A 20483-nucleotide genomic window follows, 5' to 3' on the forward strand; every position below is an offset into this window, starting at 1 on the left:
ACACAGCTTCTGCTTATCACAACTTAAAGCAGGGTAAGGGTTTGGTTGTGCTAGGAAAATGGGATGTACCTAGAATGGGACTGCTTCTCATAAAACCCTACAGAAAAGAGACAGAATCACCAGGCAGGTGAAAGGTGTAGCCCTCCATCTGGGACTGCCCAAGGCTTGAGTCTCACCCTCTCTCCCCAGAAATCTTATAGGAAGGATGGTGGTGGGATGAATCTTCCCCCCACCCTGATTCGTATGGGACCAACGCTGGCTGTTCCCCTTTGTCAGGGAGAGTGCTACATTGCTCATTCTGCCTGGGGAGGGAGTGGGCAAACAAACCTGGACCTGCCCCATCCAGGGAGCATTCACATCTCCCTCAGCTATGGAGCTCCTGCGGCCATGAAGAGCTGCTTCTCACCAGACTCTAAGATGCTGGGGTGAGAGAGGGCTGGGGTAGTCCTTTCTCCCAGATGCTGCAACCCTCCCCCTCCAGGACTGCCCCATCCCCAAGCATCTCAACCCCTAGATGTACCCTTTTGGACTGAAGCATCCACTCTCCCCACCTGAGTCATAGGAGAACATTACTGATTGTTCTCCCTTCATCAGGGAGTGAGGCAAAATTGCTTTTGTTCTATTCCTTACTCTGACTGGGAGGCACACTGGGAAGATGAATCTGGACCTGCCCCAGCTGGGGAACATGCATCCCACCCCCATGCATACCTGCTGGAGCTGCAGGGGCCATGAAGAGGTGCTTCTCACGTGACCCTAAGCTGCTGCAGTGAGAGAAGGCTGTTAGTCCTCTCACTCCAGGGCAGACTATACCCCTCATCCCCAGACCCAATCCAGGACAATGATTTAAAATGAAGGAAAACAAAAATTGAGTTAAGTACCCGAGCAACTCCGGGTACTATTATATTAATCTTCTAATATAATATATTTTAAACCAGGTGAGGGCAGCTGTGCAGACAGTATAGGAGGGATGGGAGCAAGAGGAGAGGCCATTTCATTAGTTCAGATAAGCACATAGACCCCATTCCTTGCTTCTTCATGCATCCATCTCTAGAACTTTATTTATGATTGGGTTAATTACAGTTAACCCAGCTATTGACTAAGTTTAAAAAGAAATGACAGAAGAAAGAGTCTATTAAAAAGGGAGGGAAAAAAGCATGTCAGAAAAATTGGCATCCTTATTTAGACAAAAATGTGGTATGAATCCAAAATAATTTTGGAATTGTAATGTGCAATAAGAATAAAAAATTGCTGCTGATGGTTATGTAATTGGTGAACAGAAGCTTACATTCCATGGTGACAGGGACATTAGCTAGATAACAGAGAAGGCACTGCCATCACACATTGATACAGCATCACAATATGAACTCAAGATGCCATGTTGTGATTAGTTTCTAGCCTCTTTGGCTCTATTGAGTTGCTTAACTTCCTGCTTGAAGTTGTTTAGCTTCCTGCTATTAATATTTGCATATCACTGGTTTTGAATATTAATTGCTTATTGGCCAGCTACAGAGGGAACACTATTCACTGACCAACTCAGACAAGTTCACTAAAGCTGAAGGATATCGTTTAAAAAAAACCCCACATCTAGCCATTAACCTGCAGAGATGCTAATAATCTATATGTGGTGCTTCTTGAAATGGTTAACCATTACATTGTTTTGCAAACTGCTGATTATTTGGAGAGGACAAATATCTTAATTATAGTAAAATGTAAGATTTTTTAAGACAGTCTTTGAATAAATCTATAGGAAACTGAGGGGTGGCGGGGGGGGGGGAACCCTGATGTTTTCTAGAGACTTAATACAGAGGAAAAAAGAGAGACTTTAAAAGGGAAAAAAACCCATCAGAAGTTCTTAATAAATTCCGGCACCATTACACATCGATTAAAAACTAATTTGGTGTTTTTCTTAAGGGGGAAAAAACCCATTTCTATAATGCACATAACATGGAATTTACTAATGAGCCCAGAAACTGCCTTTTTGTGCTGTCTCCGATTTACTTGCAGATACACATGGAGAAGGAACACAGTGAATGTCTTTCAAAAGATTTTTCAGAAGGTTTTGTGTCTGCATTTTAGACAGAAAGTGACACTAAGTAGGATAAAAGAAAACGTACTTTTCACAAAGTGGCAATCTCCAAGGAGTAAAGCGAGAACCTTTGAGCAGCACATGCGGGGGGAGAGGGGTATGTGTGCTTCAGTGTGTGCTTCAGGGGATTAGTAATAAAGTAAGATGATATTCACTTATAAGATGCTGGTTCAAATCCAGCCAATTCAGGTAGCAATCAAGAGCCAGGATTACCTCTTTGGTTGTGTACCTGAAGATGTTTGTTATGGTGGGATGATTTCTAATAGGCAATTATCAACCTCACTAAGAAAAACTCACCCACTTATCCCATCATTGTCTATTTTGAGAGAGAAAGGGAAATGTGGAGGAATGTTTCACACTACAACACCGGTTCTCCAGGGGGGAGCTGGACTATGTGTGGAAACTTGCATTGCCAGTGGTTCTGTTATGATGTGCCCATGTTTTTCATAAATACAAGACAGCTCTGCAAGGTGTTAAACCAGCAACATTTCTATTCATGCACTAATGATTAAGCAGATGTGACAATGAAAGGGGAATTACCATACACAATTCAGGTGTTTAGCCTTTGGAGAGTACATCTAGCAGTATGGAGAAGCCGGAGCATTTTTTAGAGTAGAGATTAGAGAAGTGAGAATATTTTGAATTTCAATTCTGCAGCCTGCTTCTCTTACATTCTGCTTGTTAAAGGGTGTTTGCAGTGCATTCAGCGCAGACAGAAAATTATCAGGTATGGCAAAGTTCCCCTTTGTTATTATACCTCTAAGTCATTTTTAGGCTTCTGCTCCACACTGAGCTTTTTCCATTCCACTTAGGTGTGACTGTCTAGAACCGTGGTCACCAACCAGTAGATCGCGATCTACCGGTAGATCTCAGGGGCTCTAAGAGTAGCTCTTGAGCCCTCTCTGAACTGCGCACTTGCGCAGCACATTTACATTAGATTTCTTCATGTAATGTAGGCGGGGCTTCAAGGAAGGGGCAGGGCAGTAGATCTTCACCTGTTCTGAGACTTAAAAAGTGATCTTGGGTGTAAAAATATTGGAGACCACTGGTCTAGAATCTACCTCATTTGTGCTTTTAATTTTTTTACTCTCCTCACATATCACATGCAAACAAGCTTCTTGTGGAAAACAGACATATTGTTTCAAATTCTTTGCCTCTGTTTCATATGCAGGCATGTAGGATAGTTAGTTGGGCATCATGCATCTTTGACCAGTTGACAACTCCTAATTAAAAGTGTTTTATCTTGTGCCCTGAACTGTGTCTGGGTAATCTGAAGTTGAATCTCTATTTTCTAACACAAACCCAGAAAAGAGCAACCTTCTGGGGGGGCAAAAAAAAAAAAAAAAAAAAAAACAACCCAAACAACATCTGCAGTGTTTGTCTGTCTTCATCAATTTGCTGTTTTTCCATATGGAAAAGGAGCATTTTTGCTCAAGTGGACAAAAAAAAGACATTATAGTTAGCACTGACAGCCCTTCTCAGTTTTAGATTGTCTCTTGAGACATGGGTGGTATATAAAGTGCACCATTCCAGAAATAGAGACAGGAGATATCGGGTCTCACAGATACATCCCTCAGACAATCTCCTTCCCTTCATTCTCTTGTTCAGTCCAGGAGGGCATTACATTTTCTGAAGGCCTATACCAACAGAAGATGTAGCCCCATGCCCCCACAAAATAAGGGCGTCTCCTACCTCTAGTTGAGGTGTTTGGAAGAGGCAGGTGACTGGGAGCTGGGGCCCTTGAAACAGAAAATGCTCCTGAGGTGAGAAAGGAAGTTACATTACAGTGAAATACAGGGAGCAAAGAAAGCCAAGGTAACTATGGGCTGAATTAGCAAAGGCATCATAACACAGACCAGGAAGGAAATAATCCTTTCCTATGTGGTTCTGTGGAAAATGAATCTTTAATTCAGTCTTGGGCACCTTGGCCTCCCAAAACTGAAATGATTGCAGAAAACAACAATATAAAAGATTTGTGAGGAAGAACTGAAAAGCATGAAATATGTACTGTATGGCTCTATAAAGGGAAGATTATAAGCAGTATCACTTATATGATATGGGATGAAAAGGAACAAAGGAAAAATAGTTAATTCTTATGATTTTTTTCTATATTTAAGGTAGTACCCTACTACTTGAAGGGCATGTTAGAAGAAATTCAGAAGGACTGGACACAAACTAAGCTCAGAGAAAAGGGTAATTAGAAGAGATTAGTGGAAATAAGAAACATATATGCTTTTTCTTTAATTATGAGCGCTAATTACATCCATAGTAATGTCAGCAAAATGGAAAAAAATGCCAAATTTTCCAACTATATAGCTTAGTTTAATTTTGCAAATTCTGCTTTGCTTTTAAATTTCAAAGTTTGACCAAAAATCACCCAGGAAAAAAACTTTTCAAAGTTTTAATTAAACTCCCATATATTATAATCAACTCTCCTTATACCATCACTCTAGGCAACACAGCAGAAGTGAGCCTTCAAGGACCTGTGTCAGGCTGTCTGCAAACACATGAGAATATGCCGGATTGGAATGAGTAATATCTTCAGCAATGGAGTGGGTAAATTTCTCTCTTGAATATAATCTTAATGTAATCTGTAAACACTATATTCCTTGTCTGTTATAGACAAAAGCCAAATAACGATTAACCGGATGCCCTTTAAAAGTGACACACAATTTTAATGAGTAAAATAAATATGCATTACTTACAAAAGTTGTATTTTCCAATAATAATGTGGTTGTATTTGTTTCTACATTCAGTTTAACAACATGTCCATTCCTATTTTTATACACCACTTCAGTATCTGCAACAATAAAGGCATTAACAATTAGCAAAAACATTGAGTATGTAATACATCTGCAGAGACCACAGGTATATTTCACAAAATACAGATAATTTTAAGACACATGGACACACAAAAACGTGTGCAAGCAGACTGAGGAATGAACTTCATTCATATCTATTTTGGTTGCTTGTGTTGAGATCATTAAATAGATCAAGTTGTTCATGCCCCAAAACCTGTTCATCTGATTTAAAAGGAATGGTTGTGAATGGGGTTATTTCTGTGAGTTCAGATTCCACCCTCCTGTGAACAAAGCAAGTACAATTATATACATAGTTTCAAGGCTGAAAGCTCTTGCTCACAGGAACAATGCTGTATCACAAGTGGATTCATTAAAGTCGATGGAGGAGTCACATGATGAAGAGCTTTTCAAGTGGACAAGGTTTTGCAGGACAAACCTGGGCATCCTAATTCTTATATGAATACTTTTCTGTCCCTTTCCATTAAATACGTGTGCTGCACTATCACCTGCACGTGATCCCACCTCTGCAGCAGACATATTTAAAGGAATAAGACAGATGTATAATAAAATCATTCAGGTTCTCTCTCACTTGGATTAATTTATACAGAGGAATTTTCCACTATTGGTTTAATAATTTTCAATCAGACTATATCTAACATTTTTCTGTTCTGTATTCCACTTAGGAGTAGATGATGTAACGTTTAAGTCACAGGAATGAGTTACATTACACTAGCAGATAAGGATTAAGACATACAGCCTCCAGGCGGGGGAATGAGAGTGCTCCCCGGCCCCTTCCTGCAGCTGCACAGCCTCCAGCCGGGGGAGCGCTCATCCTCTGGTTCCTGTGCAGCCACAGGAGGCTGGAGGCAGTGCAGTGGGGGAAGGGGCGGGGGAGCGCTCACCACCAGGTGAGTTTAAAAAAAAAAAAAAAAAAAAGTATATCCCGCCCCCGAGTATACCCCGCAGAGGGGTGCGGGGTTTGCAAAAATGAATATAACCTGCGGGTTATATTTGCTAAATTATGGTAGTTATGTTTGGAGCCATTACAGTATGTTCCTTGTTACGTACAGGGGCGGCCCGTGAGTATAGGCCAACTCAGCCGTCTAGGGCGCCGCCTTCAACAAGGCACCTGGAGAGCCAAACTATGACGTCACGCTGACGTCACGCCGTTGAGGGCCGTGCAGGTGGAGGCGCTGATCATGCGTTCCACCTCGGGCACCAGTTCCACCACTTTGGGCCGCCCCTGGTTACGTACATACAAAAATAGTTATGTTAAAGTCTGTAATGTGACTAAATCACCACTCAACAACTTTTTCTCCTTTTAAACAACATAATAAAAGAATAATTTATACAAATATATTCAAATTATAGACAAAATTACATGGGCTGGAGCACATGACTTATGAGGAGAGACTGAGAGATGTGGGGTTATTTTATCTACAGAAGAAAAGAGTGAGGGGGGCATGTCATAGCAGCCTTCAACTTCGGAAAGTAGTTCCAAAGAGGATGGAGAGAAGCTATTTTCAGTGATGACAGATGGCAGAATGTGGGGCAACAGTCTCAAGTTGCAGTGCGGGAGGTGTAGGTTGGATAGCAGGAAAAAAAACTATTTCCCTGGGAGGGTGGTGAAGCCCTGGAATGGGTTATTTTGGGAAGTGGAATCCTCCTCCCTAGAGGTTTTAAGTCCTGGCTAGACAAAGCCCTGGCTAGGATGATTTAGTTTGGGTTAGCCCTGCTTTTAGCAGGGAAGTGTACTTGACCTCTTGAGGCTTCTTCTGACCTTATGATTCTGTGATAAAAGGTACATCAATAGCTGTGATTATTATGAAAATATATGGGTTAAGAAAGGTATGCTAGCCTTGACTTTCAACCCCAAGATTGTGTCTAATGTATCTTCATCATTAATTAGGGATGAAATTCTACCACATTGCTATCACCATTGAAATTTAGTTTTGCTATTCTCTTTAGTAGACCAAGCACTGATCCTTAGGGGTTTTTTTTTTTTTAATTTATTTTTGAAGGAATTCTAAAGCTACAATACATTTGCAGAAACTATTACATCTATGTTTGTAAACACTTTAGGGTATAACCAGATGAAGTTTTTGATTAAAATCGTAGAGCTAGATTTTGCCTAGTCCTAGCATACCTGCAGAAAGGGAAAAAGCAAGGAAAACCTTTCCTGCAGATACACCATTTAATCAAGTACAATTCCCTTGTAATAAATATCTGAAAAACAGGAATTACAATGAAAATTAACTAAACCAATAGGAAATGCTAAAATAATGCTGCAATGGAATAAAAAAAATCACTAACTCATTGTAATGTCTGTAAAATTGCCAGTCCATAAAATGGTAGATTACTGAATTTTATGAACTAGTAAGCAAACATGACTTAGAAAAAAATCAAAGTTACAGCATCACAAAACAGGCTTTATTTATTCCTTTAGAGAAACATAGTTTAATATTGACGGGCAGCACAGCAGAGTGTTCTGTAGTATTATTTGTGAAATTAAAGAAGTTTAATTAGGAGGCTTCACTAATCTAATATTCTGTCTTTGGTGAAGTGGGATTGATCAAGGTTTAGTCAGGATTATTGTATCTGTGGTTCAGAAGTGAAAATGAGGAAGGTTGTGAAGTGCAGAATTAATAGATGCAGTTCTAAAAAAAAAAGAACACAATACATTTTTAATAACAGACAACACTTTTCAGGCAACTATTGTTCCCAGCTTACTTGCAAGATAGTAATACCTTCATAATATACTGGCATTCAAAGATTTTAAATGTATATGATCTTTATCATTAAATAGCATTAAATAACCTCTCCCCCAAAACAAAACTAAAGTCTCATTTTGACAGGCATTGCTATATAGCAAGACCTGGTGCCTGTCTTGAACTTAAAAATGTTTATACACAAGTCACACACAAGATGAAGGAAAGGATTCCTCTATCCAGCTGCTATTTTGTATTTAAAAAACACAAAACAAAACAAACCCTTTGCTGTTCCATTAGCAATTAGGATTTCCAGGTGTCCAGAAGATCCAGTCAGAAAGGTACCCTGATAGCTCTGGAAAGCATCCGAGCCATTAAAAATCCAGTTGATGGGACTGGCAGGTTCCCTTACCTGATCAGAAGCAGCAACACACACCCCTGGCTTCTACCCCTGCCCTGTGCAACAACTGTGCAGTTCTTGTGGGCTGGGAATCTCAGCCAACGGGAGCTGTGGGAACAGTGCATACCGTGCAGAGATGCCTGACCATGCTTCCGCCTAGGAGCAGAGAGCCACTTTATGCTGGCAGTGGGCAAGCTCAAGTAAGAGTCACCCTAATCGCACTTCCCACAACCCCAACCCACTGCCCCAGCTTAGAACCCAATGGCAAATTCCCTCCCAGAACCTCCTCCCCACACCTCCTCCCATTCCTCTGCCTCAGCCAGGAGTCCCTGTCAGCATCCAAATTCCTTCCTGGAGCCATAACCCCTCACTCCTTGCACCTGAACACCCTGCCCCTGGTCAGAGCCTCCTCCCACACCCTGAATCCTTCACCTTTGGCTCCACCCCAGGGTGTGTCTACACAGCCAAGTTATTTCAAAATAATGGCCATTATTTTGAAATAACAATGCGAGTGTCTATACAGCAATTCTGTTATTTCAAAATAATGGACGGCTTATTCCAGTTTCTGTAAACCTCATTCTACAAAGAACACCACCTATTCTGAAAAAGCTATTTCAAAATAAGGCGTGTGTAAATGCTCGACTTCTGCTATTTTGAAATAGCCCCTCACAAGGGCCATTCTAAGTCATTCCTCCTGGGGCCTTAAACTGAGATCACACATCTACATTAGGGAACCCTGCCTCGATATTTTTGAGGCTTCCCTGCAGCGTAGACGTGCTATTTCAAAATAAGCAATTTTGGAATAACTATTCCGGAATAGCTTATTCCAAAATAACTGTGCAGTGTAGACAGAGCCCACATCCCAACTCCCTGCTCCAGCTCAGGGTCCCCTCCTGCATCCTGAACCCCTCATTTCTGGTCCCATTCTGGAACCCATACTCCTAGCATAGATCTATACCCCTTCCAACATGTCAACCCCTGCATCAGACCTTATCCCCCATCCTTACTCCAAACCCCTTGTCTCCATCCCACCCCAAATTCCTCATTCTTGGCTGTACCCCAACTCTCTGCCCTAGTTCAGAGCCCCCTCCTTCCCCCCGAAACCACTCATTTCTGGCCCCATCCTGGAGATGGCACTTCCATCCAGAGCTTTCAACCTCCCCTGCACCCCAACCCCTGTCTCAACCAGGGTGAAGATGAATGAGAGGGTGCTGAAGAGTGAGTGACAGAAATCTGGGGGTGGAGTGAATGGGGATGGGACCTCAGAAAAGGGGCAGGGCAAAGGTGTTCAGTTGTGTGTTATTAGAAGGTCGTCAACCCTATTAGCAACCACCTCACAGGGTCCTGGTTGATGACTAGAAATCGTAGGTCCTAGTGTAATGCCACCTACCATCATTGGTATGTGCCTGATACTACATGGATCTCCTTAAATATTTAAATTAACCATTTCACTGCTTCCTCACATACATCAGGCAAAATGTACTTTGAAACCCGTGCTTTGGGACGCAATCCTACAAAAACATTGGCACATTAATAATTTCACTTGTAATAAGTAGCCTCACTGAAGTTAAAAACTACTCATATGAGCAAAGTTATGCCAGTGCATAAGTGTTTGCAAGATCAGGGGCACGATATGTAGCGCCAAAAGTCCATTTAGCTAGAGATAATGGCATGTGAGGCAGCTGTGAAATGGTCAACTAATTAAACGAAACTTAAGAGTTTGTTTTTTATTATAAAGTTGGAAGAGAATGTTAGCCTAATGGTTAGCAAAGAGTACTGAAGTCTGGACTTCTCGGATTGAATATACCTGGATTTTGACAACACCTCAGTCTTCCATCTGCATACTGGAATAAAATCATACTGTAGTGGGCAAGCATTCATTACAGGAATGTCTATAAAATGCTTTGAGATCCACAGAAAGCACGTTACATAAAAACACGGCATGAGTGTTGAGTGTAAGTATAGTAATCATGAACAATCATCGTTAATTTATAGGAAAGTGCCAATCCAATGAATGACACTGCATATGATAAAGAACACTTAGCAGACGAGATAATCGAGCAGTTCATGGGCACTCAACATCATAATGATATTTTGATTGGTAGAGAAATATAAGAGGGAGGTGGAAGAGACGACAAGAGATCACATAGACATATAGGTTAATTCTTGCATCGAGTGGTGGTTCCTGATGGGTCCAGATTCTCTGAAAATCTGTTTGGGTTAAATAAGTGCTAGGTTATCGTAGTTCTCAGAGCCATGCAGCAAAGTAAGGATGCCGATTGTAATTCTGACCAGAGTAGAGGAGGCATGCTTGACACCTACCCTAAGGGAAATGGACAAAGAGAGGAGGGGATGTAGAAGAAAGAGTAGCTCTGGCTCCATCTAAAAACTCACCAGATTTTTAGCTGCTTGGGTACAGATAAGAGAAGTAAAGGGGTTAAGTAACTTAGGGTATGTCTACACTACCACCCTAGTTTGAACTAGGGTGGTTAATGTAGTCAAGCGAAGTTGCAAATGAAGCCCGGGATTTAAATATCCAGAGCTTCATTTGCATCTTGCCGGGTGCCGCCATTTTTAAATCCCCGGTAGTTTGGACTCCGTGCCCACAGCTACATGCGGCACGAGTAGGTAGTTCGAATCAGGCTTTCTAATTCGAACGACCATTACTCCTCTGACTTACTTGTCAGAACACGGAAGGAGCATGGGAGTCACAATTAATTCTCCCTGGATATATTAGCAATGTGCTATTGCTTATTCTGGCACACGGTCAAGGTAGCCTTCAGATGTAGCCAATTGAAAATCACTATCCCTAACCACCTATCAAACCATCATTGGCTGGCAGATTTCTGGTAGACACCATGGCACAAATAGGCCTAAAGGATAGAAGTGAAGAGGGATAAGATTTCACGGAGAAATTTCGACAGAAAATTGTGTGTGTACTGGGACATCCCAAAAGAAAACATAGGTGGGAGGGCCCAATTATATCAATGCGGGAGCAAAGGGAGGCTGAGTAGATGCAACAAGAGGAAAAGACCTACAAAGAGACTTGAAGTTGCAGAATAGAAGTTAGAACTTGATACACTGGTGAGAAGGGAGGTACACAAAAGAATGTGGGGAGTGACATGGATAGAGTTACAGGCTAAGAAGAGGGTCTCCCCCCTCAGGAGAAAATTATTGATTATGTCTGTAGTTTCAAAACTGACTGTGGGATAGGCAGATGCCTATACAGTGTGGATCCCTATCAAAGTCAGCAGAACTCCGTTCAAATTCACAGCTCAGCATGCATGATCTAATTGCAGGAGCTGGCCCTTTGCCACTATTTTGTCTTGTAGAAAATCTTGGCAGTTTGAACTGCCAGCTGAATAGTTAGGCAATTTACATGCATCAGCTGGTTAATGACAAATACATATATGATCATCACAATAATTTCACTTGAGTCAGCAATGTCAGTGTTGCATACTACTATTTGATCTTAAGGTGGAATCTCCATCCCAAGAGACTTTTTAGGCCAGGCTTGACAAAGTCCTGGCTGGGATGATTTTGTTGGGATTGGTCCTTCTTTGAACAGGGGATTGGACTAGATGACCGCTCTTCCAATTTTAATGTTCCATGATTTTATAAGCTACAATGGGAAACTATTGGTTATTTTTCCATCATGTGAAAGCCAACAGGTCATGTGCAAATAGCTAAACTGAGTCACCTCAGTCACACTGCTGTAACTTTTTAGAAACAGAATTGTTCCCCGTTGAACCAGTCTCAGAGCAGGTTTTGGAAAACAAGTGTTGTACAGCTTTGCTTTTGCATTTATAATAATTAGCACTTATACAGCATATTTCAATTTCAGAGCACTTTACAAATGTTAACATGCTATCTTTGGCAGTTTTGATAAATGGAGCAAATCCTCTTTTACATACTCATAAGAGCATTTTACTAAACACTCAGTGAAAAACAATATTTTTAAAGTTCATGTAAAGTGAGCAAAGTGGGGGATACATTTGAAAAAAAGAGTGATGAAAAGGAGTGGGCAAAAATATTAGTAGATAAGGGCTGATCATATTTATTTACCATAATTTTTCATGATATGTCAACAGACCCACTGATGGGAGAGGGGGCTGTTGCCCTGAGGCCTTTAAATCTCTGCTAGAGCACTGCTCTGGGTGACACTCTGGGTTAGCTACTCCAGGCCCCGCCCCTTCCAGGAGGACACCAACACCATACTCACTTTGCCCAGGGTCTGTGGAATCTGTAGGCACCCTTGTTTGCTAAGCTATAGCCTTCACCAAATGACCCTAGGCTCTATTATTTAAAACATTGTGTTATTTGCAAGGTTCCTCCCCTCTAAGCTGCATGGCTGTGTGCTGAGCCCTGAGTCCCTGACTGGGTGGGGCTGACTGAACATCTGTGGGTCTGTCTGCTGCACAGCTTAAAGGGAAACTTGATTATTTGTTTCTCAGACTTTTATACAGATTCTGCCCGAATCTTCCTTTCCCTGGAGCTTGTTTATTGTTTAAAAAAAAATGTCAACTCATCACAGCTCCAAGAGGTGATGGGCACATATTTCAGATATCAGCCCATGCCAGGGGTGAAAGTAACTGGGTGTGCCCAGGTGTGCAGCTTTGGCAAGAGCTGGCTGAGCAGTGGCAAATACCAGCAGGGAGCTATTTAAGAAGCTGGCAGGAACCTGGGTTGTGATAGGACAGTATCTGTAAGAAATTTAAGCTCCTGTCACCCCTGGCCCATACCCTTCAGGATACTTGCTCGATATGGCCCTGAAAGGCCACAGGAATTCCAAGTTCTCTGTAGGACTGTTCAACAGGCAAAGAAGGGTCCATCGCATGAAATAGGGCAGAAAGTCAACTTGTCAGTTATGAAGTTCTGATGCTATGGTTACAGAGAGACTACCAGGGTCTTCAACAGTTAGTCTACATCTAGTTCTACTCATTCGAAAGCCTTACACAAACAACTGAAGAAGATCCCCTGTTGCAGAGGATGCTTAAGTGCTCTGAGCCACTCAAGGGCAGCGTATTAAGAATAAGTTAAAAGGAAGAATGGCATGCCATAAATACCATACCATTAAAAACAGGGGAAAAAGCAACATCAGCTCCAGCATCAGTATTGCCCCTGCCATCACACAAACATAGTAAGGGTACGTCTACACTACAGCGCTAGTTCGAACTAACTTAGTTCGAATTAGTTAATTCGAACTAAGCTAATTCGAACTAACGCGTCTAGAACTAAAAACTAGTTCGAATTAGCGTTTTGCTAATTCGAACTAGCAAGTCCACATTGAGTGGACTCTGAACAGGGCTTAAGGATGGCCGGAAGCAGTGCCGGCAAGGCATAAGAGGAGGACTTAGAGCATGGAGATGCTGTCTCAGGCTAGCCGAGGGCTGCACTTAAAGGGTCCCGACCCCCACCCCGGACACACAGTTCTAAGGGGTGCCCCGCTTGCAAAGAAGTTCTGGCTTGGAGTGCCCGGAGTACCCACACTGGGCACATCACACCGCTCGGCCATCAGCCCGGCTGCACTTGCCGCAGGCTGCCATCTGGGGAGAGGGGGTAATTGGGGGGCTGCAGGAGAGCTTCCACCCCCAGAAGCCCGCAGAGCCAGCCCAGTCCTCCCCATCGGGGGCTCGTACCCCATTCCTCCCTCACCTCCTTCCACTTACCCTTCCCTAGTCCCCCTTCTTATTGATGTACAAAATAAAGATAACGTTTCTTCCAACATTGACTCTGTCTTTATTGAAAAAAACTGGGGGAGACTGGGAAAAGGAGGTGGGAGAGGGGAAGAGAAAGGCTGGGAGAAGGGAGGGCAACTAACATGATCAGGGGTTGGGAACAGGTCCCAGATGAAGAAAGGCTACAGAGACTGGGACTGTTCAGCTTAGAAAAGAGGAGACGGAGGGGGGACATGATAGAGGTCTCTAAAAGCAGGGGTTGGGTGGAGAGGGTGCATTCAGAAAAGTTCTTCCTGAGTTCCCATAAAGAAGGACTAGAGGACACCAAAGGAAAGGAATGGGTAGCAGGCTTCAAACTAGTAACAGAAAGTTGTTCTTCCCAAAGCAAATAGTTAACCTGCGGAACTCCTTGCTGCAGGAGGCTGTGAAGGCTAGAACTAGAACAGAGTTGAAAGGGAAGTGAGATCAAGTCATGGAGGTTGGGTCCATGGAGTGGTCTTAGCCAGGGGGTAGGAGTGGTGTCCCTGCCCAAAGTTTGTGGAAGGCTGGAGAGGGATGGCACGAGACAAATGGCTTGGTCACTGTCTTCGATCCATCCCCTCCAGGGTCCCTAGGGTTGGCCGCTGTCGGCAGACAGGCTACTGGGCTAGATGGACCTTTGGTCTGACCCAGGACGGCCATTGTAAGCTCAGGGCTCAGGGTCGGGGGTCTTGATTTTCATGCACACCTGCTCCTGGGTGGCCAGGCTGGCAGCTCTCCTGCCCTAGATGGCCACTTTCCTGTGCCTAGTGCGGAGATCGTGGATGAGGTCCACGATGTCCGCACTAGCCCAGGAAGGTGCCCGCCTCTTGCGGTCCAGGGCAAGCTCCCGGGAGCCGCCAGCCTGGTCCCGGCAAGAGGGGGTGGGCTGGGGGGCATCGGGTGGGTGGCTCTGTGCCGTGCCAGGTGCAGGGTCTGCTAGCTGGGTGCTGGCAGGCTTGCACCTGGCACGGGCACCGTAGCCAGCCCGTGCCCCTTTAAGAGGTCCGGGGCCGGGAGGGGGGCATAGAGTTTCCCTGGTGTTGGCCAGAGTGGCCACCAGGGAAACCTGGGGAGGGCTAGCCTCCCACTTGTTCGAACTAAAGGGCTACACAGCCCTTAGTTCGAACTAGCTAGTTCGAACTAGGCGTTAGTCCTCGTAAAATGAGGTTTACCTAGTTCGAACTAAGCGCTCCACTAGTTCGATTCAAATTCGAACTAGCGGAGCGCTAGTGTAGCACCTATTAAAGTTAGTTCGAACTAACGTCCGTTAGTTTGAACTAACTTTGTAGTGTAGACATACCCTAATTTATTATATTAATTCACTGAACAACTCCTCCTTCCAACTGGACATTACCCTTGTCTTCAGTACTGTTCTTATCATGGAGCACAGCGTGCTCCTCTAGAGCCACGGAAGTCACTTCAAGCAACAGGTTAGGGGGAAAGGTGGTAGTTGGCCAAGGGTTTACTCCTTCAACAACTGGCTCTGGAGACCAGATAAACTCACCACGCTGGCACCAGCACCCACCCTCCCCTCTTTCCCCTACCTACCAGTGTGAAGTCTGCCCCGCCCCAGTCCAGCTTTGGGGCTGGGGTAGAATCCTTCTTCTCAGAGTTGCTGGTACCAGCAATGGCATCCCAGATAGAAGTCAGCAGGACACACCACAAGCCAACTCCCCACTCTGCCCAAACTCACCAATGCCAGCACACACATGCTCTTTCCCTCACCTAGCCATGCAGTCTGCTCCCCCTCCTCCCAGCCCAGTCTAGGAAGGGAGCAGAGTGCTGGGTTTCTCACAGCCAACCCATCTGCTATAAACAGACTAATCTCCCTGCCCAGCCAGGACACAAGATGTCCCAAACTCTCCTTCCCTCAAACTCCCCCCCCCCCCCCATTTTGCTCTTTTCATCTTCCTTATGTACGCTTATTAAGTTTGCAGATAATACCAAGCTGGGAGGGGTTGTGACTGCTCTGGAAGATAGGGTCATAATTCAAAATGGTCTGGACAACTTGGAGAAATGGTCTGAGGTAAACAGGATAAAGTTTAATAAAAACAAATGTAAAGTGCTCCAATTAGGAAGGAACAATCAGTTTCACACATACAGAATGGGAAGCGACTGCCTACGAAGGAGTACGGCAGAAAGGGATCTAGGGGTTATAGTGGACCACAAGCTGAATATGAGTCAGCAGTGTGATGCTGTTGCAAAAAAAAAAAAAAAAAACACGTGATTCTGGGATGCATTAACAGGTGTGTTGTGAGCAAGGCACGAGAAGTCATTCTTCTGCTCTACTCTGCGCTGGTTAGGCCTCAGTCGGAGTATTGTGTCCAGTTCAGGGCACCGCATTTCAAGAGGGATGTGGAAAAACTGGAGAGGGTCCAGAGAAGAGCAACAAGAATGGTTAAAGGTCTAGAGAACATGACCTATGGAGGAAGACTGAAAGAATTGGGCTTGTTTACTTTGGAAAAGAGAAGACTGAGGGGACGGGGGGCATGATAGTCGTTTTCAGGTATCTAAAAGGGTGTCACAAGGAGGAGGGAGAAAACTTGTTCATCTTGGCCTCTGAGGATAGAACAAGAAGCAATGGGCTTAAACTGCAGCAAGGGAGGTTTAGGTTGGACATTAGGAAAAGGTTCCTAACTGTCAGGGTAGTCAAACACTGGAATAAATTGTCCAGGGAGGTTGTGGAATCCCCATCTCTGGAGATATTTAAAAGTAGTTTAGATAAATGTCTATCAGGGATGGTCTAGACAGTATTTGGTCCTGCCATGACCTCTCGAGATCCCTTCCAGTCCTAGTATTCTATGATTCTCTCTATCACCTGGGACAGGTGCACTCCTCTGTGCCCAGCAGGAGGCAACTGCAGCTGAGGAAGAGGGTCCCCTCCTCCAGCCAGGAAGCTGTCTTCTTAGCAGCCCTGAGCCTCACCCAGGGGTTCAGAGCTGCTAAGAAGCTGCGTGGCTGCACTACAATACAGCTTAGCAGGAACCTTGCTTGGGAGGCTCTGTTAGTTCCAGAGGGGCTGCCCAGTTATAAGAATTCTTTTCCCTCTTCTATAGGAAGTAATACTGTATTACTTGGGGGCTTTGAATCCCAAACATGAGAGCCCAGGAAGACACATGAAGCACTTCACAGTAGTAAGAGGCAAGGGGTGAAATCCTAGCTCAGTAAAGTTAATGGCAGCATCCACAGATTTTAACAAGCACAAGTTTTGACCCTAAATATATGCTTTTTGCCATACTTGCATCTGCATTTTCCTATTTTATTGTTTAAATTAAAGAAGAAAGATTTTGAAAAATTGACACCCCAGAAAGATTTACTACTTGCATCTAGCTCAGTAGCAGGTGATGTACCCCATTTGGAAATAAAAAAAGGAAGGAATGGAGTATATAAAAAACAGATGTATTCAATGACTGTGCATTCATTTGAAAACCAAATGAAGCAGTTTCTTCATAAAATGTGATGTTATGTGATAGAAAAAAGAATTTTAAAGAATGTGAACAATTTGTAGCAAATGCTAACGATACATGTTACTCCATTCTGTCTATGCTGGAAGAGCAGATTGCAAAACATTAGAGGGAACAGCGGATGGGAAAGGTTTACGCCATTAAATCCAACTGAAATTCACATAAGCAATTTAAATTATATTTCTGGATGCAGATTTCAATGTCATGAATTTAGCCCTCATGTAATGATGCAATTACAAAATATGCAAAGGCACAGACCCAATATTTCTAAACCACAGAAGCATTTTTACATTAATAAAATTTTAATAGTGTCCATGTTTTGATTTGTGCCATACAGCTACAGCTTAGAGATGAGCCTGGAAAGAAATGGCAATGAAATGACAGCATGACAAATGAGGTTCACCACTTCTAAAGGTTCTGCTTGTGTTATTGGCAGGAGGCACAGGTCTACCATGTGTCTGGTCTGATATGTATTGTTCTATAAAGTGTCAAAGACAACATATCACACATACAAAGCAATAAATGTAGAAACCCTCCATATTCTTTCAATAAATGTAGAAACCCTCCATATTCTTTTCAACACACACACACACACACACACACACACACACACACACACACACACACACACCAGCCCCTCTAAAAAAAATCACACTCATTCTGAACTATTTTTTCAATACTGTTAAAATGCTATGGAGCTAATTTTCCAACACCTGCAGTTTTCATTAAACTTAGCCTGCTTGAAAATCAGTTGCTGTTTCATCCTACTTAAAAAACAATTTTCTGTTTGGGGGGGAAGGGGGCGGAAATGGGCCAGATTATGTCCTGAGTAAATACTTCTATCACTTGAATGAAGTCACTAGAATTATATCAGGGTAAAAGTATAGTTTGAGACAATATCTATATTGACTTTCAATACTTTAGAGAAAAATAATAAAATAAAACACAGAAGTTGAATTAATTGATTTTTAGATAATTGGTGCTGAATCCAATTTCATATTTCACTGTGTTCTAACAGCTCTTTCACAATTTGAATTTAGTCATGGTAAGTGTTATTTATGGCATGCTCCCTGATACACACACACACACACAAAAAACAATCTAGTAACTGGGATCTTTGGACAATATTGTTTCCATGGTGCTAAATTTTGGAGATATTTGCCAAGCGATGTGGACCTTAAAAACTGAAAATGTGATGTCTGTGTGCAGAACATCAGGTTTAAAAACCTTGCTTACTCTCCAGACTCATAAATGATGAACATGACTCTTTAGAGATAGTACTCTTGGAAAAGTATTACTGCTGGCAAGTAATATCTACCCCCATTCTTAGAAACTAGCCATCAGTGCAGCTTTTGGGAGAAAAGCTGAGAAATAAATAGGAGGAAATTCAATAAGAAGAAAGACAAAGTTCTAAACTTAAGAAGGAATAATTAATTGCCCAAATTGCCCAAATGCAACATAGGAAAAGGAGATGGACTAATTGAAGAAAGTCCAGAAAAGTGCAACAAAAAACGATTAAATGTCTCTAAAACGTGACATAGGAGGAAAGACTGAACAACAAGTACAATATGGGTACTACAGTGTAGATATAGTACCTAACAGAATGGGTTCTCCACTGCTGTGATACTGCTAATAGAAATTCTTAATTTAATTCTATAATTGTTGACAGACTGTCAAATAAAATCCAGCTTTGCAGTATACATGGTAGTATTTGAAGGATGGAGTCCTTCTTTTTTTTATTTTTTACATGATGTTAATAGAAGAGGAGCTGATACAGTGCTGTCAACTTGTCAATCAGGTGGTGCTGCACAAAATATTATAAGAACTGCAGGTGGTATTTCATTAAACTGATTATAGAAAATGTCATGTTAATTAAAATAGAAATCTCTAATTTAATAAACAGGAGATTCTAGACAAATCTTTGTCTAATTAAGTGTTTGCTAATTAAATAAAAGGCATTTACAAAGATATTAAAGATACAGATGAAATTTCAAGATTACTAAATATGTAATCATATGCAATCACCAAACAAAAACCAGAGGTTTCCACCGCGCTTTCTAAACATTAGAGTCCTATTAATAAATTTTCCATAAAATATGTTTGTTTTACAATATGATTTAAACTTTGGAAGACTATATTCTGAGGAGAATTATATATACACATTTCCCTGTTCCAAAGACTTTACTATGTGTTGGCCTAATTCTGTCATGAGCCAGCTCTCTGAAATCAAGCAGATCTTAACTCTGGACCAGATTTACTTCCCCTTGCCTTGTGCATCCTCATATGGGCTAGGAAAATCAGAGGACGGGGGAGGCTACAGCACCCTCCTCCCCCACTTTGGCTTTCAGAAATCATTTGGGGTTGAGCAGCGAATGAATGTTCTAAACATAGCATGGTGCAGTTTGCACAGCCCTTCTTGTTCCACTACCAACATTAGACTCAAAGAGGGATCATACTGTATCATACACGATGCAGGCTGGCATTCAAATGTCACAATTTAGTTCTGGTTGTATATGTCCCATTTCTAGACTACATAGTAAAAGTTTTTCATTCCTGTGCCTACTTTCTTTGTACTGTATAGCCAATTCACAAAGATCTTCCAAATCTTTACTGACTGTTGGTTTTAACCATTATGCACCATTCTTCACACAATTGTACAAAAGTACAATAGACTGTACCATGGTTCTTATAGTGCTAATAATCCAGCTCCAGTACTTCAAAAGGGCTAGAGTAGAGAGAGCCCAGAAAATGTCCACAAAATTGGTTAGGGACTGAGTTGTATGGAACAATTAAAATGACTAAATATACATAGTTTGACCACTGAAAAATAACTCTCCATAAATATCAAATAGATGTGTCCACAAGGTGGAAGATGAATTTCTGCATCTGGAACCTGGAGATTTAACTAGGGGTTAAGGGATGATATTACAAAGGGAGAAATTTAGACTGAGTCGAACACATCCTCAGCTGATGAAATCTGGCATGGCTCCATTGACTTTAATGGAATATATAACACTTTTGTATCCTATCCCTAATTTGATATTGGGCCCTTTTATCACTGCTTGTTTCCCTACTTCTATAACGAAGTCAAACCATCCAAACTGGTGCTTTGTAATTTTTCCCTCAGGGGGATGGGGAGTGGTGGTTAACATAAAACAGTCCAACCTAAACCTGGAAATTCCCAGCGTCGCCAGTTCATTGCACCCCACTGAAGGGTTTTGCTCCTGCATCTTGCTACATCCTGCATCTGCAGGTAGTTTAAACAAAGCTTTTTTCCTTTAGCTGGTACAAATAACTCCTTTCCCTCTTTCCTTTCCTTTCCTCT

General features: G+C 42.4%; 1 protein-coding gene across 3 annotated transcripts in view; it reads right to left on the reverse strand.

Moving 5' to 3' along the window:
• Window positions 1-20483, reverse strand: part of DPP10 (dipeptidyl peptidase like 10) — a 460866-nt gene that overhangs the window by 215280 nt on the left and 225103 nt on the right. For all 3 annotated transcript variants that reach the window (XM_075933252.1, XM_075933254.1, XM_075933251.1), the window contains one exon: window positions 4792-4886. In XM_075933252.1, the coding sequence (XP_075789367.1) occupies window positions 4792-4886 (95 nt within the window). The remainder of the gene's footprint in view (window positions 1-4791; window positions 4887-20483) is intronic.

The sequence above is a fragment of the Pelodiscus sinensis genome, chromosome 7 (genome assembly GCF_049634645.1).
Source record: "Pelodiscus sinensis isolate JC-2024 chromosome 7, ASM4963464v1, whole genome shotgun sequence".
NCBI classification, from domain to species: Eukaryota; Metazoa; Chordata; order Testudines; family Trionychidae; genus Pelodiscus; species Pelodiscus sinensis.